This window comes from Oryzias latipes, chromosome 16, assembly GCF_002234675.1.
Source record: "Oryzias latipes chromosome 16, ASM223467v1".
In the NCBI taxonomy this organism is placed as follows: Eukaryota; Metazoa; Chordata; class Actinopteri; order Beloniformes; family Adrianichthyidae; genus Oryzias; species Oryzias latipes.
This window is the reverse complement of record NC_019874.2, coordinates 23,491,988-23,515,990: the sequence shown is the minus strand read 5'-3', so window position 1 is coordinate 23,515,990 and position 24,003 is coordinate 23,491,988. Positions and strand designations below refer to the sequence as shown.

General features: G+C 38.7%; 1 protein-coding gene across 3 annotated transcripts in view; it reads left to right on the top strand.

The window, feature by feature from the left end:
* LOC101167482 (thyroid hormone receptor-associated protein 3) overlaps positions 1-24,003 on the top strand; it is a 36,962-nt gene that overhangs the window by 7,526 nt on the left and 5,433 nt on the right. Inside the window, exons 1-4 of one of the 3 annotated variants that reach the window (XM_004078438.4) lie at positions 13,164-13,347; positions 18,056-18,207; positions 20,999-21,859; positions 22,652-23,323. In XM_004078438.4, coding sequence (XP_004078486.2) covers positions 18,086-18,207; positions 20,999-21,859; positions 22,652-23,323 — 1,655 coding nt within the window. In that variant the 5' untranslated portion in view covers positions 13,164-13,347; positions 18,056-18,085. Of the gene's footprint in view, positions 1-13,163; positions 13,348-18,055; positions 18,208-19,283; positions 19,743-20,998; positions 21,860-22,651; positions 23,324-24,003 lie in introns of those variants that run through there. The other 2 variants (XM_011485646.2, XM_020710308.2) reach the window with 2 other exon arrangements.

Sequence of the window (24,003 nt, the reverse complement as noted above, 5' to 3'; positions counted from 1 at the left end):
GCATATTTAATTAGAAAAAAAAAAACTTCAGCAGGAGTTCGAGGTATGTGCAGTTATGATGGCTAAGAGAAGATAAGCAATGAATAGATTGTTTCTCTAACAATAAATGCATTAAGAATTGCCACAAAATGTTAATCTTCAATGGCTTTCTGACTCACTTAACTAACATGAAGTCTGTCTTCATACCACTTATACCAAAACAGACACCCACTGCCAGTTCTCTGCCTCTCTGAGCCATGTGGCATTGGTTAAAAGTGTACTTTCCTTCTGTTCTGACAAACCTCCGCTCAGGCCTTGTTAGTGACTTCTTTCAACAGCAGCCAGGAGCAGGTTACTTGAGGCCAGACTGAAAAATGAAGCGGTTGGATGTTAAAAGAATAAAAATTCCAGTGGAACATTTCATCCACTTGATCCTAAACTGATGAAAGATGTTACCAGGGATCAACACGTGTCGTTTTCACAACTATTTTTATTTTATCAAATCAAACTTTGTTTATAAAGCACTTTTCATAATCTGAATACAACCTTTCAGACTTAAAAACTAAAAGCAAAGCACAGGCCTGCAAAAAAAAAAAGATTTTAAAAAATTATAAATGTCCTAGCTGCAGGATGTGTACTGAAACATTTTTTCAGAGATAATTCACAACAGATTTGCTCATCTGTGTAACAAAATTCAATAAATGGTTTGTTTACCCTTTAGTCACTTCCCTTTAATGGTTTGCTACTTTGTAGTTAGACATGGAGATCCATAAAAATACTATTAACAAAGATTTCGTTCTAAGGTCTTACAAGGTGTTACGCACAAATTATTTTACCAAAGCGTGTTATTTTCAGACCCATTTCATTGGTGCTCTGTTTGTTTTTGTAGAGTCAGTGGAGTAGAAAGAATCCACAGTTTGAAGGTCAAAGGATGTTCTGAATGTGCCACCACAGCAGCACTCACAAAGCCAAAGCAAACTGAGCAGCATCACTAATGAGAATGGAAAGAAGCTTAATGAGTTTCATAGCTTTGCTGTGGGCATGTTGTTCGGGTGCGTCTCCTTCTCCATAAGCCAGCTGTTGCCTTGTAGAATTATTTATGAACATCTTTATTTATTTTTGGCGCAAACATTTTTTAACACAGGATTTCACAACTGTGCAGATTAGTAAAAAGTCATCACAATTCACTGTACTGTGGTCATGTAGAGTTTTCTGTCATATTTGTTATTATTATTTCTATTTTGGGTACGGTAATAATTTTAAGTTATTAATTGTGTATCTTGCTTATTAATGACATTTTACCTGGCAACACATGAACTATAATTTCAATAATGATAATATTCAATGACAGATTATGTCATGGACCTTAATCTACCAAAACACAAAAACTAGTTAATCAAACAACCAGGACTTGTTTGTGCCCAATGATGAAGTGCAAAAAAAAAATGCATCAAATTTCATTAAAAAAAAACACTCACTCTACTTGTTTACTTCTGTTGTAAAATTTAAACAGTTGTTAGTGTAACATGATCCAAAATTGTAAAAGTTTAAACAAAAAACAAAACAAATATTTTATCTATTTATTTATTTATTTACTAAATAAAAAAATCAATGTTTCATAGTACTTTGTTTCATAGTACTATGAAACATGCTTCATAGGTTAACTGGCTACTCTAAATTGTCCCTCGGTGTGAATGTGAGAGTGCATCGGTGTGTGATTGTGGCCCTGCGACAGACTGGCGACCTGTCCAGGATGTCCCTTGCCTTCACCCGCAAGTGGCCGGGATAGGCACCGGCAGCCCGATGACCCTGAAAGAGATCAAACGGATTAGAAGTCCATTAGGAGTTCTGCCAGTCATCCTCCATGGTGGAGCCAGTTATTAAAACGATTGTGCAAATTTGGCATTAGTGTACTTTAGAGTCCCCTCTCTCAGAAAAGCAGGTTAGCCATGAGAAAATCCAGAAAAAAATAAATTATAATATACAGTATTTACAATAATATTCAGTAAGTATCCCCCAAGTTTAAAGACTGGATTTTGTGCATGAACATCCAATATTGTTGATACTGGGGCAAAAATAACTTTTCTTGTGGTAAACATGGTTTTCTGAAAGAGGGAAACCTAAGTATATCCATGCCAAATTTGGTGCTTGCATAAAATGTACAATTTGTCTGAAAAAGCAGCCTAACTAATCTCTGCTGCTGGCTAGATTTGGCAGTAGAACTGACCAGATTCTGGCTAATTAGCAGGGAGAAAAATAAAAAATGTTGGAATAAGCCTAATCAGGCCATCACAGGACTAAGAATTGTATTACCTGTCAATCAAAAAGTGTGCACAATTCTGCGGTCAAGCGTGAAATGAAATAAGTCCATAAAAATGTACCCAGTTTACCAGCATAAACTCTAACCACAAAGACAAAAAACATTCTGGCGTCCAACTTGGCAGTGAGTTTTGTTTTGCTCTTGACTTGCTTGTGAATCAAGGCCTCGCTGGGTATCCCATCAGGAAGAGGGGGGCAGAGAAGCAGGTCCAATAAACAGCTTAAACAAACACTTTGACAAACACACATGCTTGCAATCACACCTACAGCTAAGAAACGTTTGCACTGGGACAGGAAACAGCTGGACTCCAGAAAAAGCCAAAAAGAAAGACAGAGCAAGAGCCTGTTCCCTGTGACACCCACTTGAGTTTCTACTTTAAACAATTAAATAAATAAAATTTGTCTCTTAAAAAGAATCTTTTTTTTTGTTACTTTAAAAGCAAATTAGGTTTAAATTGACTATCAGTTTATTTGGGATGAAATGGATTGACGTCTTATTTGAGAGTTAAGGGTCAATTTTGCTTGTTTTACAACCAAAGAAGAAGGATTTTCTGTGCATAGCAAGTACAGCATGTATGTTAATCTGACATGGCACAAGAGAAAACCAGATAGATTTGTATTTTATCTGTCAGCTTTATGATGAAGGATTTCAGTTGAAAATTGTCTTATGAACCCACTGTCAGGGTTCTGACTTTTTCCTTAATAAAGAGAAGAACCACACAGGAGATGAGAACTTTTGCCAGACTTCTGCAGAAGGACAATCGGTCCGTGACAGCGTGAACTGTCACAGAGGAGTCCTACCTTCTCAGTGGATCCAGTCAGGTTTTATTGGTGCCAGGGTTTGATAACATATAAGTAGGTCATTCAATCAAGCAGTACAGGAACATTATATTCTTGTATAATCAGAACTTTTCAGGTCATTGTTTTCTTACTGAAAGTCAGAACTTAGACGAACATATCATGGTGATGATAGCATGTAAGCAAATGATAATTACATAACCCTAACACCCACTTCACACAAAACTGCAAAACTTTCTCTAGTTAAACATGTGTGACAGGACACGAATGATCACCCCGCTGTAGCAAAGATGGTAACAAGCTTCCCGGATGCAGATGATGTTAATAAATGGCAAAAAAATTTTGTTAAGCACATCTCACATAAAAGTTATTATGTGGTCGAAGCGTTCTTGAGCAAAACACTGAACCGCACATTGCTGCTGGTGGTTATAGGTTGTTGACAGTGTTCAGCGGTGGAGACACCATCAGTGTGTGAATATGTGGGTGAATGGGACTGTAAAGCGCTTTGGGCCTTCTCTGAAGGTGCGTTAAAAGTATACCTCATTTACCATTTCTTGATCAACGGTGCAGCATGTGAAGCCATCATGTAGAGGCAGATTTATTCTGAAGCTGTTTCTGTTTGACAAAATCTGACTCATTCTGGTCTCCTGAAAGCCTAATTTGTTCCTTTACTTGCTCTCTGCCCTCAGAGGCCAAATAAGCAATTAAATCCTGATTGTTTGTTGGTTTTATGTAAATATGTCAATTTTTGTAGATTCCTTGTGCTCATGATTACTCACGTTTGTTTTGAGTTTTCTTAAGGGTTCATATCAGCTCCCAGGGTAATGTGAAAGTCTGACAGTAGGCATCTGCCTTCTATTTAACTTAAAAAAAAAAAAGGTTTTACTGTTTCCACTTCGAGCCCAGAGGAGAGCTATTACTCCAAAGCAGAACACTGTGGTTGTGTAACATTCAAAACAGAGGGTTCTTCCCATGGAACACAGCAGATGTGCTAACAGCAAATAAGAATGCATTTGTGTCTTCCAAAATGATACAGATTTCTTTTTTTATTATTTTTTTGCAAAGCTGTAATTAATGTTGGAGCCATTTCCTGGATAAAAACACCTGCAAATTGCAATTAACTTAAACTTTGATCGACAGATTGAGAGTCCATTTGCTCACCTGAGCATGAGGTCAACAGTATTTATTCCATGTGTTGTCTTTTTCCATAGAATCTGTCCCTATACCATTGATATCATATTTGATACGTGCAGTTCTGAGACCATTACCCTATTAACATGAGCCAAACTTTCCTTTCAAACCATTGTAAATAACTTTGTCTGTGTTTTCTGCCGTGTAGTAGATTATCATTCCACTAGTGACAGTAGGAGGGCTTTTCTTGTTCATTTTAAAATCTCATTAAATCTCCAAAACAATTGTGGCTGAAAAAGTTTGGCTAATTTTCAAAACTTTATGGTGAGAAAAATGCTTTTATTTTTTTTTCTGTGAGCTACTTCCACCTGAATGAAGATAATGCAAAATGTGTTTACTTAAATCTTTATTATACATTTACTCCATGTTGAAAATGTATGGATCAAATTTGAGAACTTGTTTTTATTTTCCCATCTCTGGCTAATGTGAGCCTTCAAAGTGGATCACAGAGACACAGAGACACAGCGGAACCGGCTGTCACACAGACAGAGAGAGAAGCTGCGGGTACCGGGAGAATCTTTGGACGATGTCATGAACCCTAAATGGAGAAGTGATTATTTGCAGAATTAAAGCAGTGCAACTTCCATTGCAGATATACTTCCATTTTGAGACAAACTCTGAGTTGATTTTGTCGTGTTGTGAGTCAATTGTTTTGTGTTGTGGGTTAATTTTTTTAGTGTTTTGAAGAATTGTAGTATGTTATTTTGTGTTGTGTTGCGACTGTAAAGTGCTGTGCTGTGACTCTTCTGGGCCACCGTAAAAACTAACCAAATCCCCTGATACCTCAAAAAAAAAAAAGATGACCTATAGGATTTTTTTGTGGATTTCATTAAAGGGTTTAAAAAACATCTTAATTCCCTCCCAAAAATAGAATTTTCTATCAATTGTTTAATGTAGTGGACTGTAAAGGGTTAAATATCCTACATTGGAATTTCTTTATCTCCTTAAATATAATAATCATGGGAAATCAGGTCAGGCTCACTCTGCGGCAAGTCATGTCCACAATTCAGGGGCGAAGAAAAAATACAGTGAATCCTATTTTACTATTTGAAAGGTAGCATTGCTCATGTGTTCACTGAGTGGATGAATTTTGTAAAAAGCAGAAGTGTAAATATTCCTGAGCAATCAGAAGGCGACACAAACATTTGAACAGAAACAGAGGAGCAGGTATTAGATGTTGAGTCTGTCAGACACAGGATGGGTCTTCCTGCGCTCACTGTCTTCTGGTGCATATGTTGTCAAGTTACCAGTGACCCGGTGGAATGCTAACTGTAAGGGAAACCGCTGACAGCCTGAACACTGAGTGACAGCACCGTAAAATGAGGCAGTGTTTGTTGGATGGGCTGGGAGAAGGGCTCATTCTACCCAATGAAGCTGCAGATAGCAGGGACACTGTACAGAGATTGGACTCAAATGACAGTTTTTCAGTGTATTAAAAAAACAAAACAATGTTATTAAAGTGTTATAGCATGACAATGAAATTAAGAATCTTTTTTTTCTGTTACTGGAAAGGAGTAGGCTTGTGAATTTTACTGAGGCAACAACATAGCTAACTACCCTCCATGGGACTGAGCCAAGCTACGAATGGCTCAGTGGAGAGTGGCAGCCTCAGCTGCTGTCCTTTATGGCTGCTGTCCTCGGGGCATTGAAGCTGCCTTCAGGGATGCCACCTACGGTTCAAAAAAAGTGCAGCTTCCTAAGTGTTTTTCCGACATGCTTCATAAACACCCCCTGTGTGTTTTGGATTTAAAAAAACACCCATGTGTGGTTGAGGAGGTGCTGTGCAGAGACATGGAATAGATTGTGTGCTTCTTTGTGTTTGAAGTTCCAGCTTCCAGGTTGCTAAGCAAAACGTCTTATCTCACCACAGCAAAGGGATGTTAAGTGTCTCGGTTTCTATGAGGGAGGAGTCACAGGGACATCTGCTTTTTGGTATCTCTGTGGCCAAACATTCTCAGGGTGGTCATTGTCATCTTTCCCCACAATCATTTTGATCTCAGACAGGCAGACTCCTGCTGCTTTCAGTCTGTAGGTTGAAATTTTATACTTTAGAAGTTGTACATCCAGTAAAAAATCCATTAATTTTAGAAGGAAAGTGTCACAGGAAGTTCATTTAAGACGAGAGACATGACCTTTGCTCACTTTTGGTTCAAAATATGACCACATGGGTTGTTTTTTATGGCCTGTCCCTTCCAGCTGAGCTGAGTTACAGGTTATTTCTATAAATCTATAAGATTTCTTTTGGCGTTCTTACAACACTGTAATTCTTTGTGTTAAATCTTCTCTTTTTGTTGTTTTGGTTTCAAACTTACCCAGTAGTGGAATTAAATCACCTTCCCAGTGGCTGAAAAAATATCCCAATTACGTAACTCTAATTCATTTTTCGACCAAACGTGATACTTAAGTTACATGCTGTAAATGTTTCATCCTGGAGGGGAAAAATGGTGGAAAAGTCAACCCTCGTGAGAACCGCCCGAGTTTGGATCCCATGCTGGACGTGTGCTTTTCATGCAATAGAAATCTTTACTGTGTAGGGAAAAGTTTTTCCATGTTCTGCTGTTTATGTGAGATCTGGTAGCTTGACTTAGTGTGGCTTGGATTAAAAGATGTTAAAAACCACCTCCAACGAAAATCTTGTTTTTTGTTTTTTTTTTACATGTTCTTGTGGATTTTTTTCATGAAGGAGATCGTGTATTAAGAAAATTAAGCTTAAACTTGCATTTTTAGCATTTCTTTATTCAACCTATGATGATTCAGGAGCAGACAAAAAAATGTTGTTGGAAAAAGCCAATAGTTGTGATGCAGCTGCTACAGTTGGTGGGCCACAAGCTCCATTCTGATTCATCCACTTGCAGACAAATGGATCCACGCACATCCTTGTTTTCCTTGTCTGAGCTGTTATGTAGCTCAAAAATTTACTGCTAGATAGCTCTGTTATTGCTCGCCATTTTTGTTGCACCAATATGTAGGGTTGGAGTTTGTGAGGGGCTGTAAGCTGGTGGAAGAGCGTGTAAACAAAGGGATATTGGGAAATGAGGGCAGGCTTGCTCTGCGTCAACAGTCCTCCCCACAATTCCTTCCTGCAGCTCTGCAGAAACTATGTCTTAGAAAACAACGAGTTTTTTTTAAATTTCAGCTAAAACGACAGAATCATTTTAAAAAACCACACTCAGAGCACTTTACAACAGGTCAAAATATGATCGGATTGTGTCTTAAACTCTGATTAAACTGTTAAAATGTTCTTATAAACCTGTTCCAAGTTTATCTAATTGTTTTTTGTGCCACTACCTTTTCCCTTTCTCCACTAATTACATCAGACTCTGGCTCATAAAGTCAGCTCCTATCCTGAGCAAGCAAAAACCATTTTGGATTCCCAGCTTTCTCGCCTGTTGCTGACACAAGGCCTGACATTACAGCTGAGATTCAAGCCCAGCAGAAACATCAAGAAGGTGATAATAGGTTCTGGACAAGGGTCATTGAACCCTAGGGGGACTTGAGCAGCTGTCATGCCTACGTGTTCATCTTCTCAGTTGGGTCCACTGCTGACAACAAAGAGGACGAAGAAGGGTAGGCATGGTCGGTTGGAGAGGTGTCAGATAACCTGACGTTTATGGTAATAGTAAAAGACGGTGCAGACGGTAATGGCATAGTGAGCGACTTTTCACTTTACAGCTAAATCTGTTCATCTGTAGGGTTGGAAAGCTGGATGTGAAAGGATATACCAAAATTAACCCGACATCAAACTCCAAAATAAAATGATCATAAACACTTGTTGTACTTGATAGAAGTGTTGAGGGATTTACAGCCGTTGTAAAACAGCTCTCTGTTCCATGAACTCATTTCCATGATTGACATGTTCTAACGTCCTTCTGCCAATTTGAGTTTTCCCCTAAGGTACCAACTGCAGCACTAGTTCCTTACACTTATATTTTTTCACAATATCCATGTTGTAGCACATTTGACACAAGGAAATACTGCTAAAAACTCTAGAACCCAAAGAAGCTTTTGTGCCGGAGGTTTAACTTCCTGTTGGATGACACCGAGCACATTTGTGATGAGTTTGCATGGCAGTTTTTTAAGGTTCAGACGTTCCTTTAAAGAAGTTAACTATTGTATGATCAGATCATTCATTCACAAAGCTCATGACATGGAAGGACAGTCACTATATAATTCTATTTTATCAATAGAATCAAACACCAGTATTCTAAAACCAAACAAAAAAATTGTATGTAAGGGTTAATTTGGGACCTGGACTAAGTGACTCCTCCCCCTTTGCGTTCGAAATAGGAAATTCAAGGTAACTATTGAGAAATAAACAACAATTTGTCAGAATAAGTATTCTTGCTCTACCTTTTACACGTACTTGCTAATCAAAATTTGTTTTTCTGTAGTGGAAGTTATTTAAGTTACAAAGTGGCCAATCAGATGCCTCAATAAAGAATGTAATCTCATGTCGAACATTCGAAATGCTTGATTGACAGATTCTCCCAAGCCTGCTTTCAAGTAGTGGGGGTGTAGACTTCCAATAAGCTCCCTCCTGATTGGTGAGAGTGGTTGCCATAGAAAGGATGTCTCAGACCGAATCGGACCAGCCACTGCGTACTGATGTTGTCTGACTCCAACATGGCGGCATTCGTATCGTGAAAAATTGGCGACTGAATTGACTTAATTTCTTTGGACCAGGAAGTAAGCCATTTTCTATGGGTGATGTCACACTCACTCTGCCCAGTTCTCTTATTCATTCAATGGTCAGGGTGTATAGCATGATAAAACTAGCATTAACATGCTACATCTGCTATGTTTTCTAGTAACTGCCATCTAGCACTTAGCTGTGTCATTACAAGGAGATACTGACGACAACGCACAAGTGTAAATGTCAACGAGAGGGGAATAACGACCTCAATGCATACTTCATGCAGAGCCATTATGCAAAGTTTTACACACATTCTAACTGGCCCTGTTTGACAAATTCTTTTACAAACATTTAGACTCTTCAGGAAGGATTTTCTGTAATGAACAAAATAAAATGCATGAGTCAAAACCTCTTGGATTTTTTATGTTAGCTTGTCGTGCAAAGCAGCAGTTGGTCTCTGTGATTTTCTTTCCGAATGTTTGTCCCTTTACTCACTATGGACTATTTTTATGCATAGTTGTGGATCTCTTAACAGTGCCTGGATTAAATCCGTTGTTTCCATTTCTAAACAACTATTAAAAACAATCAAAAGCAGGAACAGTGCTGTTTAGCTATTTTGATGAAGAAATATAATTCTGCCCCCTTTAGAAAAGCTGTGAGTTTTGAGGTAAACCCTAAAAATAAATACGCACAATTTTTACATCTTACTTTCAAATAACTTTTTTATTGAAATATGTTTCTAGCCCATTAAAAAAAATTAGTAAAAATCAAATATTGAGTGTTGTGCTTTTACACCCATAAGAAAGTTAATGGCTCAGTGAGAAAACAGAACTAAATACACTTCCTAGGAATGCTGAAGGTAAATAGTTTGTGTCTTTGAAGCATAAAAAAAAACAAAGTCATTAATGTTAGTAGAAAAACATAAAAACTTCAAGTAAATAACAAGCAGAAAAAAGATTTTTTGTGTCATTGATTTTATAAAATTATTGACGCCTCATGATCTTGATGCTTTGATCAATTACATAATTCATGGTTGATATGTTGTAATATGCAAGTTACTGAACATATAATAAGTTAAATTTTACCAATAAAACCAGTAGTAATACTTTCACTACTATGCTGCAACAAAAAGTCATAGGATTTTGAAATGCATTACTTTTTAAATGAGTTACTCCCAACACTGCAATTATGACTTGATGTTTAAAGACATGTTCATTTTGACTAGATGAGTTAAAAGTACACCAGGGTACAAAATTCACTGACTCATTTGTTTTAAGCTATATATTGATTATATGGTTTAATATTATTAAATCTGTAAGCAATGCCCATTAATCAAATGCAACAGAAATATGTTTAGATGTGGCCGTTTGAACAGGTTTTTAAGCAGTTTGTATTAAAGAATGTCATTTAAGGAGATGAACAACTCCAACAGGTGGAGGGGAGATAATGTTGAGGCAGTGGGAACTCTTTTATCCCAGCACAGAGGGAGAAAGTGGTGTCAGAAATAATCATGCCCAAAATAGCTGCCTAGTGTCTGGACAAAAGCCATGTGTTGGAGAGCTGCTGCAAGAGATGGATGAGAAGGGGCCACAGGGCATTTTGAATAGCAGGGCCATCACAGGTCTGACTTTCAACACTGACGATAACATGGTTATACTTAGTAAAAATAAATAAAAATAAAGTCATATTTTTTGTTTTTCATAATAGAAATTTATTTTTGGAAATTAAAAATTAAGAAGTGTTTTCATATCTTCAACAAAGATTGAAACCTTTGCATCAAGGTTCGCTGGAACTTGTTCTAAGGTTACAAAATAATTTCAACATCTTGAAAGCAAAGTCCTCGCGGCATTATCAGTCTGACGGTTTCCGTCCAGAACTGTCCTGTATATTTCTGGGCTTTTTCTTCACTGCTCCAGATCATTTGTGCCGCACAAGAGGATCAGTGATCTCACATTTTTTTTTCTTCCTAATATTACCTAATATTCATTTACTGTTTACACAAAACAGTAAGAGTCATCCGACAACAGTCGTAGCTGCTTCTCAATCTTGCATTTCTGCTTTTGGTTACTTTCATGTTTCAGTTTCCTGGAAAGTGCGTTTTGAATTATTAAAATTAGCAGGATGTGTCATCACCACATGCAGACAGCCTCTTCCTTGTGAACCAATGCATTTCCATTGCAAATGTTCACTGATGCAGATAGTCGGTAGTGTTGTCTCAATATCTACAGGCAGAAACAGATAAACTCACTGATCTCACAAGTGATTTTTGTGCTCCTCCTGGCAAACTTTAAGTATTGAAAAACAAATAGATGCATACAGTTACTGGTTTCAAAACTCTTTATCTATGAAAGTGGCTTTTTTAGATTGGTAATCAAGAAAAACACGACGTTTTAATGCAAACTAAACCAAACATGCAAAATACACAAGTGCAAATCCAAGGGAATAAAAACACTACTCACAAAAAAAGCTATTTAGTGCTAGGTCAAAGGTAAAGTTTTGGTGTCTGACCCATACTGAAGTACATCAATTCTTTTGCATTTGGAGCATAATGCCTGATGCCACAGCATATCTTATCTGCTTAGATGTGTTCCCACATTTAGGCTGTGATGACACAAAGACTAAACGAACACAACAGACTATTCAGGTTCACCTCTTGTGTAAACTATTACACTGATAAAAAGCCTCACTCTTTCCATGTTTATTGATACAAGCTCTGAGGTTTAACAGTTTAGACCTATCTAAGCCCATAACTGTCAACTTTTATTTTTTATGTAAATTTATTAACTGTTATAGACTATTTTTTTAAACTCTGTTGACTGCTTACCTCAACATTAAAGGAAAAATAAATCTCTTATGACAGAATTGTCTTTACACACAAATAAAAAAAAATGCAATCAGTGTTCCTTTTTTAGACCAAAAAAACACTGATGTGCTACATTTAAAGACAAGACCCTAAAGATGATTTTTTATAATAGTTTTCCATTAGTGGAGATGACAATAGGGAGAATGGGGAAAATAGATTTTTAAACCTCCAGCAGAACTTAAAATTGTCAAACAGTTCTTATTATCAAATCAGCATTTATATTTGTTTTTTGCTGGGACTATTTTATTTCTACAGAAGCTGGAAACAGCCTGCCCTTGTTTGAGTTTTCTTCTTTTTTCACTGTTTTCTCGTGATAACGAGAAAAAAACCTGTACATTTCTGTGACGATCTACAGCTTTGTTCTCACTTTAGTCTTTGGTTCCTTTCAACAAAGTAATAAAGTGTTAGGAGTCTGGCTGAGCCTCTTCTCAATGCCAACAATGTCCTGTGCAAACAATTTCTTCACCACTTTGACCACATGTGTCTGACCAGTTTTGCTGTGAACCTGTGAATCTCTACAGTAATAGAGTAATTTCACCTTCATGATTAAGGCTATTCACTTATGGTTTCAGAGCTCTTGCTTATAACGCTGATACTTTCTTGAGCAAGTTGAATATTACCAAGGAACAAAAACAAGTTTTTCCCTCAAACTAATTCTTGAGAAAACTTAATAACCATGACCGGTTATAACACACAACTAATTTAACTTGTGACACTAAACAGTTATTCTGATATATTGCTTATACTCATCAAACGTATGGCTACCGCTTCATTAAAATCTCTAATTATCATTAATTCAATTCAATTTATTTATATAGCCCAATATAACAACAATAGTCATCTCAGGTTTATTCAAATTACTTCAGTACTAAATTTTTGATTTTTTTTATCTTGTATTTTTTTTTTAGAAAAGCTGGTAATGTCAATGTTTTAGTCTTAGTTCACCAGTTTAGTGGTTTTAAAAAAATATATATAATTACTATAAAAAATGATTTAAATCTGTTGTTGGAAGACGAGGTATGGAAAAAGGAACAGAAAAAATAAGTACTGGCCTAATAACACATTTTTGCTAAATAATAATAACAATAATAATGAAAAGGCAGTTCTTTGAGCGGATATGCTATTTACTAATGCTTAAAAGACATGTTTTAAGACATGTTTTGATCATTTTTATCTTTGTCAATGATGACTCTAATATTGACTCCCCCCTCCCCTTCCCAGTAACTATTATATGTTTGCATAAATGTGTTTTTCTTTTCGTCACTCGTGTTTCTCTGACGGAGCAGGTTCTGCGACCAATGACCGTTTTTAGATGCAGTGAAGGTGTATTGACGGACGTTGAGGGCGGGGGGAAATTTGAACCTCTCTGCAGCCCGATGCCGTCACACGTCCCCTGTCTGTTAGTCTGAGGGGGACCGCACACTTTCAGCCGAGAGGCATACAACTCACACAAAAGTTGAGGCCAACGGCACCGACGGAACCAACAGGAACCGGCGTTTAGAACTTTTCCTCTACTTCACAGAGCGGTCCATGAACGCGACGCGGCAAAGGACAACAAAAAGCGGTAAGAGAAAAAAATCTAAAGCCCTTCAATTTTCCCATAAAGAAGATCATAATTTTGAAAAGTAAAAATTAATTTAAAAATTTCCTAAACGTTTCCACATTTGTATTTTGATAAACGTGTGTATACTTTTGCTGCGTTTTGAGACGCTCGTGCTCGCAGCGCACGCGGGGTTGATCTGATGCGCTCCCAGCTCCATCCTGAATCCATTGATTTTAACAGGCTTTACCTCATGAGTCATTTGACTTTTACTCCTTTACCCAACAATTTATCCAAGATATTGAACATGAGCAACAATAACTGTATCGTCAGACCCCCAGATGATTTAGAATGAACTAAATAAAATGACAGCTGGTGGCCAGTCAGTGCAATAGTACCAATAGTATTATAATAGGCTTCAACAAGTGTTCCTCCACCAACTCCGGTAAACATCTTCAATCCTGAACCCTGCAGGTCACACAGCTTTATAAATCATGTTGTCTTTGAGAGCTTTTTGGCTTGATGCATCCCGCAGAAAAGCAGGATCCAAGCTGTGGTCAATCCTGTTTGGCAAGAGGGTGTGTCTATCAATCCTGGCACATACTCATGAACCATTGGAGCCTATGTAATTTTCCTTCCACATGAATGTGGGTCATCATCTATATAAGATGGCACAAATAGAACAAAATATGAAAGGGATTTGTATTATTTTCCATTTATTAGCAGTCTTGTTCAGTCGGTGAGCTGGTTGCTTCATGGTAGAGCGGATTGTGTACCAGAACTATCTTAATAAGCAATAGCAACAAAAACCTTCTCCAGATTTACATTTGGATGCCAAGCCACAAGACTGTATATATTATGAATGCATTTTAAATCCCACAGCGCTCGATTTTGCCAGGCGGTTCTGGGCAGACTAAAATAGAGAGGACCTTTGGCATATTAGTTCCCTCGTGAATGCAGGAGAGCTCCACAAATGTGGTGATGACAGACAGCTGGGAAGTATGTTGGTGTGAGGATGCCTCTGTTACACCCTTCCATTTTCCACGCAGGAGCCACACACTTCGTAGCAGCTACAGAGGCAGTTGTTAAGTCTGTGGGAATGCTGATTACTGTCATGAGAGTAAAACTTGATGGTTAAAACGCTGCATCCTCTCAGAAAAAAACCGATTGCTTGCACCGACTAAGTGTTACCATGTAGTTAGTGGAATCTATTTTTGGTATGTAATTAGCAAAGGTTGAGGTCACAAAATATTTCAGTTTTACGTCTTCTTTGTGTTGCAGCTACTGAAAAAAAAAAAGTGGAAATCAGTCGTTGCCAATTGTTGTGAGTCGTTGCCCACCCTGTAGGTGAACATCCAGAGAAAGTACTTATGCTACACACATCGTCCATGTGATGCTGAATGCGGGTTCTTGAACATACTTTTAGCATATGGTATTTAGACTGGATTTTCACCCAATACTAGCACTGTACTCACAGATGGAAGAGCCTTGGTGTGAAATGTTGAAACAGTGTGAATCTAGTGATTCTAGTTCCAGGTTTTTCCTTTCACAGCTCGATTCTGATATATAAAAAAAAACCTGGTGTCATAGAATTCTGACCAGGCACAAACCACAATTATTATTTTTTCCTCCATGATCAAATTTCATAGGCTGACATTTTTGTGAATGAGAAGGGATGCCAGTCATATGTCGCTACCAAATCGGAGTCCCTGATTGGTTTAAGTGCAACTGGTTTAATTTTCATTGTGCGTTGTATAGACATGTGGGTTGTATATAGAGCCCAAAAATGGACTTAAAAACTTGCGTGGCGATGCGTGAGCGCCATAGTCTTGAACACAGAAGCCCAAAACACGCATAAGCGCACGTTCGCATAGACTTTTCATTGAAAGTGGCTGCTTGAACACATTTTTCTGAACCCAGTGGGATTCTACATTCATACCGAGCATGTTTTGCATGTTTGGCAATTTCATGAATGCACATTCAGCCGGTGGTGTTCAAATTGAACCAGCTCTAGACAAGCGGGGAAAGGGCTTCTTCTTCTTTAGTTTTTCTACAGTTTACTAGTGCATGTCTGCCATCTACAGTTGGTAGAGGCTTGGTGCAAAATGTCAAAGAAGTGCAAATCTCACAAATCTTGCTCCAGGCTTTTTCTTTCGCAGCTCTATTCTGATTCATGAAAGACTTGGTGTCAGAGTTCTAGCTGGGCACAAAGCACAATTATTTAGTTCTTCTCCATGATCGTGTTTACAATGGCTGGTTACTTCTGTTTTTGAAAAGTTTGCTGTTCACATGTCACTACCAAATCTGAGGTCAAAGTTCAACTGGTTTAACAGTTTCAACAATTTAAACTCTGTGCATGGTACGCAGAGCCTGAAAGACTTAAAAACCTGCGTAGCCATGCGTGAATGTGAGAGTTGTGGATGTAACACCCCGAACCGCGTATTTACATAGACTTTTCATTGGAAGTTTTTGCTTGAACGCGCGTTTCAGAGCCTGGTGTGAACGTAGTCATTCATGCTCTGCTCCATTTCAGAAACCAATCATCAAGCTGACAACAGTTGCGTTTCAGAAATAGAGAGCGGGGTGTCCCAGGGGCACATATAGATAGCAAATGTGATTCCAGCTGCCACTGTGGCATCCCACTCTTGGTGATAGGAAGGTTGATGGAGTGGGGCGTTTCGTCTCAAACACTTTGAGTGGAGGTTCGGGTTGCAGTACCATTGTTGATCAAAGCTGCTTTTTTCCTTTACATGAAATAAGCAGCTGATGGGGATTACCCAGCTGTCGCTGTCTTCTCCCTCCAAGGTGGGCCTTAATTATAAACACATGTAACCCCCCCCTCTTCCTCTGGATGTGTACAGTTATTCTGGTTCCCCTTAAAGGTACGATCATTATCTATGAACAGCTATTCAGCTTTGGTGTTTTTTTCTTCCTGTTTCTCATGAACATTAATGCCGTTTTGTTTCTAATTTTGTTGTTGTTTATTTTTAAGGAAATATTGTATGAAAGCAGACAAAAGGAACATGTTCAATTGATCATAAATATTGTCTACTCAGGTAGTAGATTATGTCATCATTGGAAGAAAACTGACGAAAGAAGAAAAATAGGAAGCTTGACTTACATAGTAATTACACGTTATATAGTTGACTCCTTTTTGCATTTGTGTGGATTTGTGCAAAAGATGAGTAAGAGATTTGTCACAGTCTGTCTCAGAGGAATGAAACCTTGGCAATTCTGTTCTCAGCCATGCAGAGAAAACTGCAGCTGGTGACTGATCATGCATTCAGGGTAAAGATTGAAGTTTTGGAACAACGAGGCATTTAGATAGATAAGAAATACGAAAAAATAGCCCCTAATTTGAAAACGAAGAGTTACAATTCTAAAATCCTCCAAGGAAACACCTAAAACATGTAGTTGACAGTTTATGCAATTCACTTTCATGCTTTAAAGGTCAACATTGTAATGCCACTTGAAGCTGAAGCGACCATCTGGTGAGGCTGGACATTTAGGAAATTACAACAATCAGAAACAGCAATCTGCCAGCAAAGAGGAAAGCGGGAAGTTCAGCAAGCCCAAGGAGGAGGAAGAGGGGAAAGTGGACACACTCCAGTTCTCTCTAAATAGTAGCAAGGGTTCACACTGGGACCACTGTATGGTTGTTTAGGTTGGGGTTGATATCCCAATCACGTGCAAGCAGCAATTTCCTGCATCCAAAATCTCCGAAGATGACTCTTAAGAAGAGATCAATTATTTGATCCCGGGCTTTCAGGCTCTTCGAAGATCATCTGTCACAGATAATGCCTTGTGGGCTTGGCAGAAACTAAATATTCTTACTTCTATTAATACAGTTTTGGACTTTGGAAGTAAAGCCCGGAGAAGGTGAGAAGATCCTCCTTTGAAGTGAATCGTATGAAGGTGGTCTCAGTGCAGAGAGCATGCAGTCCCAGGGGAAATCTATCAGAAGCAGAACATTAACCACAAGATATGCCGTAGTTTTTGTTTTGCTGAGCGGTTTCAACGCAGATCTAAGGGGGCCAACCAGGGAGATAAAACATTTACCTTTGGGGCATTCAGACGTTTAATCAAAATGGCAAGGCCAGTGGACGACAAACAAATGAATTGTGCCTGAACAGGTCAGCACAACCCACATTTGTAGAGTTTGTCCTTGAACAGTTCTGCTTTCATCGAGACCTTTTTGTTGACTTCCTCAAGAGGTTGAACGAAAGTAAAAAGATAGCATTGGAATCATCCACCTGCTGAACTAGGAATGAACTTAGCTTGCTAAAGAATCTGTCAACGGATCAAATAGTTAACCAAATAGAGTAAAACAGTGATGTTCAGATGCAATTTGTGATTGAGAATGAGTTTATTCATACCATTTAAGTTGACTTTAATCCTGACTTAAAGAAAAACTAGATTAAAAATGTTTTGTTGGCTTTATGATTATAAAGTTTATATCTCTTATAAATCATTTAAAGTAAAAGAAATGACAAAAACGGTGGAGCCTAGACGTCAATTGGCTAATAGAGGACAGCCCTCTATGCAAATAGGTGACTATATAACTTCTATGAGGATGCCAGATGGCACACACAGTCTTCTTCCTTTTTTGCGACTCACGCTGCTCGCGCCCACGATGACGTGCATCTTGTGCAGTCGGTGATCTTTGTTGGCTTCTGGGGCTCTGTCCCACGGTTGTGACTTTTCCCCTCTGTGTGATGCTCCCGTGTAACAGTTTGAGGTGAGGTGAGGGACGAATGCAGAGATGACCAGATCCACAAAATCTGCCTCGAGATCTCGAAGCCCCTCCAGATCCAGGTCAAGGTCCCGGTCCTCATCTCAGTCCAGAAGTCGCTCCAGGTCCCGGTCCAGGAAGCGTCATTACAGGTAGGATCAGTCCTCCTTTCTGATGGATTGTGTGTGTGCGACTAAAATCCCATTTACATAAGCGGATTGCTTTATAAATGTAAGAACTACACAACCTGATCCAAGATATTAACCTTAAAAGCAGAGTTTTAGATTAATGGAGCATGTATTGATTCACAAGAATGAATAAAAACACTATCATAAAGATACAAATCAAAGCTTTTTTCTGCATTAGACTAAGATCTGTTTTTGCACACACTCTGGACCTTTTTCTAATCAAACCCTTCCTAAAAATACCCCACCAAAAATGCACTAATTTCCTGTGCAGTGAAGCTTACTTTGTAATAAAAGTGGCTATGAAGTTTATTTTTTTCTGGGAGGAATGTCAATGGGGTATGGGGGAGTGTGCTTTTATGAGTCAATGAATAGTCAAAAGTGGCACAGCTTTGTTTACCCGAACTGGGCTCCCCTCAAAGAGGAAATTAATGTGAACTCAAACAAAGTTTCAGCTTTGGAAAAGTTCCGAAGGGAATATCTCAAGACTGATGATCACAATGTTGATCAAGGAAGAATTTTGAGTGCATTTGTCTGTTTGATATTTGTTTTTGTGGAAACATTATGTGGTTCTGGCTACAGCAGTTCGGCAGGGTAGGTCTTTTCCTGGAACCGTCACAGCTCATATTAAAATTACACTGGAAGTGGAACAACATGTATTCAGACAATTGCTAAAGGTACAATGAGCAGATTATTGCATTGAAATGCCAAAAGGGCAAACACATCCTAGTCACATGCACAAATGATAGATTTTTTGTTTTTTTAACATATTCGACAGTCTTAAAAGGTAGAGAAACAGTTCCAACATGAGGATTAAGCTGGAGGAGGTGGTGTGACGCAGGCAGTTGGGTAAATATATTTATAGGTTGCTAAAGTTCGCAAGTTGCAGTGAACTCTTTTCCACCACACTATTATACCCCTATATTACTGCCACCTCAGTCAAAAATGAAGGTTCGGTGTGCAGAGGTTGACAGTAGATGATATGCTCCTAGATGATGAAGAGCCTAATCCATACATTTCTACATCTGCTTGATCCTGTTCAGGGTGCTGGAGCCTATCCTAACTTTCATCACCTGAAAAGCTAAATGAACCCCAGTTAGGGGTCTAAACGATCCCATGTCAGCCTCATATGAAACAGAAGCAGTTAACGTAACATGTATGTTGTTGAGCTGTGGGATCAAGTAACTGCAGAAAATCCATTCAAATCAGGGGAAATAAAATGCAACTCTTACTAGGAAATGCCCCAACCTGGTTCAATCTGGGAATCCTTTTGCCCCGCTGCCTTTTAATGTGTCCCTAAAAAGTCTGCGGAATTCGATTGGAGCCCTTGTAACTGGCAAACACAAGAGTCAAAGGATTCAAATAGTTTTTTCCCCCCACATCTTTATACCGCCCATGTGACTCCCCGCTCCAGCAGAGGAGTGTCAGTGCAATGAATGTGCAGCTCTGCTCTGTGCGCTGCAGTCTCTGTCACTCTGTATTCCAATGAAAAAACGCCATTGGTGAGTTATGCACTTTATTTTTTTGAATGTATTGGTTTTACATGCGTGGATGTGTGTGACATTCCACTTTGTGTTATAAAAATAATGCTGGAAAAGAATCTTTTTTTGCTATTGTTGGTAGACTTTAAACTTTCAACGGTTAATATCTTGATGGTGAACAGTAAGATATTTGTTGTCAGTTTAAGATTGAAATTAAGATTAAGATTGAAATGCTGATAATTTAAGCAGAAATCTAGAGTACATGAACAACTCAAGAAGTTAGAAGTTCATTAAAATTTGACCATCTAAATCTTGGCGTTTTGAAGTTTAATGCTTTAATGTAGCCTTTTAACGTGGTTCTACCTCATAAAAACATGTTGGCTTGATTGAAATATTGACCTGGGGACAAGAAAAGACTCATTGTGTCATAATCTAATCAGAAGAGCGTGTTGAAGTTATGTTGGAGAGCTGCACAGTCAAAAGTGCAGCAGTGCCACCCTGTGGCTGAGGTGGAAAACTGCAGTCTTTTTCATCAACACCCTTGGGAGCCTCTTTTTTTCCCAGCATCAGTCTCTAAACACAAAAGCACATGTTACACGCCAACATATGTTTAGCTACTTCCAGTTGATATATGATCACTGGAAAAAAAGTCTTTTTACCATGCATTTTATGGTAGATATGTGTTTTTTTTCCAGTAAAGATGTGGAATGTGTTAAGACATGATAACTTAAAATGTCCACGCTTTTCTTTTAAAGATTCCTCTGCCTATCATAACTCTTCTATTAATTTAGGAAATCCTCATTTACTTTTGATGTGCAGAGAAACGGCAAATTTAGGAGCAGCCTTGAAAAAACAAAACAGCCTGGGCAAGGATTCTACAAGTCCTTGTAAACCTTATTGAAGGTTTCCTGTCATGTTCTGCATGACGGTGGTGGAAGAGTGTTGTCCCACATGGTCGTCAAAAGTCTTCAATCGTGGTCAGAATGGGTTTCCACCCATATAGAAGCACCAAGCGATCATATTTGTTCAGTCACTGAAGGTATCTTCATCCCCGTTGTGTCGGGAGAGATAAAGACCACTCCCACCAGCAGATAAGCTTTTCATCACATGGTAAAGAAGAAGATCACTCATCAGTATAAACTTTATTGATTTGCAGTAAAATGTGGGGTTACATTTAACATAAAACTGTTTAATCATAAAGAGCTTCAGGGCTCCCATCCTACTTAAAGTTTTTTCCCTGATTATCTGTTTTGTCTCTTTTGTGTGTGTTTTCAAAGCTCCAGGTCTCGGTCCAGATCTCACTCTCCATCTTATAACCGGGACAAAAAATATCCGAAGGCCTACCAGAACAACCGGGAATTCCGGGGCTATCACCGTGGCTTCCGAAGGCCCTACAATTTCAGGGGTCGAGGACGGGGCCAGTTCCCCCGAGGACGCTATCAGCGTGGAGGTGGCGGCGGTTATAATAACAACAACAACTACTGGCCAAACTGGAAAAACTACAAACAGTATCCGCAGAAATACCAGCAGTGGCAACAGCAGCAGCCGCAGCAGTTTAACAACTACCCACAGGGACGATCGCACAACCAGCAGAATCGCTCAGGAAGCCCCCCTCAGGGTCAATCTCACCGCACTGACAGATCCTTCTCCCCTTTATCCAGACACTCGCATCACTCTTCCTCCTCGACTCACTCCTCTCCCCCAAAAGCCAGGCAAGCTACGGGGCTGGCTAGTCAGACCTCGGAAGACGTTAAAGATGGGGAACTGACCTCAAAGCAAGTTCAAAAGGGAGGGGAGGAAGACGAGGAGCCAGAAGAGCATGTCGAGTTGTTGGAAGAAAATCCAACTGAAGGTGCAGGTAGTGGGAAAAGTGATGGGAACTGGCAAAGCCCAAAGAAAAACAGTTTGGGGCCCAGTTCGGTGGGTCAGAAGAGCCCAAGTCCTGGTCAGACCATTAACACTAAGATCTCAAATGACACAAGTAATGGCGCCCCTGTGTGGCAGTCATCTGGTGGCACATGCTCCACTAGGAAACCCTCACGTGAAGGTCTAAACCCAATGCTTTCCAGCTTTGACTTCTTCTCCACTGAGGAATTTCAGGATGAGGACAAGAAGGCAATCTCCATTGCCTTCAGGAAGTGAGATTCACTTTTATCATTTTTCTTAGTTGTACTCTCTGGTTCTACAACTACATTTACAAAGTATTTGTTTAAAGACCCACTCCAATGAAAAAAGTGTTTTTAACATGTTCTTGTGGCATTTTTCTCATAATAGAGGACACATATAAGGAAAAATTAAGATTAAAATTGCATTTCTGTGCATTTCCTTATTCAAATTGCTTTGAATCAGGAGCAGATGGAAAAAATGTAGTTGAAAAAAGCTTGTAGCTGGGACGTAGCTGCTACAATCAATGGGCCACAAGCCCCCTGCTCTGTTCCCTTCTGATGCACTTGTAGACATATAGATCTATTTGCAACTTCGTTTTCCTCTTCTGAGCTGGCATCTGGCTCAGAACTGTATGGCCGAATAGCTACAATATTAATCACCATTTTTGTTGCCCCGGTAATCTTGGTTTGGGGTTGTGAGGGGCTGTAAGCTAGCAGGAGGGAGTGCAAACAGATGGATGATGGGAAATGTAGGCCTGCGTACTCCACGCCAAGAGTTCCAACCACAATTCTGAGTTGAATTTCTATTTAACTCCTGTCGTTCTGCAGAAACAAAGTTCTAGAAAACGACAAGGTTTTTTGATATAGGCTACAATTGGGATATTCATATTTAAAAGAGGTCTAGGAATGTTTTTAAAACCGATCAAACAATGTTTGAAGTGGGACTTTAACTTTTCACATTTATATGATGTTATGTTTTTTAGTTAGGTTCGGTAATTATTGTTTTATACTCAGCTGTTTTTACCTTTTTTTTTGTACTTTTAGATTTTTGGAGGAGCAAAGTAAAAAAGCAAACACTACTGCAGAGATCAGCCCAAAAACAGAAGCAGAGGATGGAGGATTGGAAAAAGGAAACATGAACGGCAAAACATCAGCAATGGTTTCCGACTGTGCTTCAGGAAAGTGCAAAGAAAAGACAAAAGGCGAGGTGTCTTTGAAGAGCTTTTTAAAAACACCCCCATTTCTGTCCACTGAAGGGGAGGAAGAGGATGAGATACTTCATAGGCCTTCCTTAAAGTTTCTTTTTAAAGACTTGCACAATGGCGATGAGTCCTGTAAGCCAAAGATCAGCGCCCAAAAACTCTTTGGAGAGGCCTTTAGAAAACAGCAGAATGCAGCTTATTCACAGTTTACTAATGGTGAGTTCGACTCCAGAGAAGAGGAGAGGTGGGTTGAAAGAAAGCAGGATAAAGCGGCAGCCATTTCTGCTGTGCTCGCTAAGAGGGAGCTGACAGAGAAATTTGAGGATTTGTCTCCAGAAATGAGCTTTAAGAAAAAGATGATGGCAGGATCTCCCTCTGTGCTCGCCTCTGCCGCTGTAAGCTCCAACAGAGAGATGTTCATGATTAGGGAGCAGGACCCCGCCCCTGTGTCCTCACAGAAGCCAGAAGCGAAGTTTCATGTGAGAATGGGTTTCCTTGGAGACAGTCTGATGAGGTAGGTTTCAATATTTTCTTTGAAAAATATGCAGAAACACTCTATTAAAAACCAATGTCAGACTTTTAGAAAAAAAAAAAGAAAATAAAAAAAAGTGCTTTTCCCATGTTAAAGTCATGGTACTTGTTCTTAAAGTGATCTTTTTTCAGCAGCTCTAACCTTCTTTGATGTTTTTTATTTAAGCTGTTTGCTAAAAAAAAACTGTAGGTATTATTTGGATTAAAGTTTTTTTTTTACCCTTACCAACGAATAACCGTGTGCAGCCCATTACATAAAAGAATGGACAGAGAATTCACATTTTTGGAATTACGATTTTTTTGAACACTGAAATCCACAAAAAAAAGGGGGGAAAAAAAGAAAATTCCATTATTATTCTTTGGTGACACATAGAAAGGATCAAGTATGATGTGTTAGGTGATTTGGTAAGATTTTGCTCAAAACAAAGTATAAAATGCAAAAGAATTAACATCAGAGTTCTGGGGGGAAAAAAACACATCTTAACCCACTGTCTCATATTTGATTCACACACTTTAACTTTATTATAAATAATTTATCAACAAATTTTGTGTTCTTTCAGTTCAACAAGTAGTCATTGAAAAAGCAATATATGAGTTATTCTCACCATGAAGTGTTAAAAAAAAGCAAAACTTTTCCCGCCAAAAGTGTTTTTCAAGATTTAA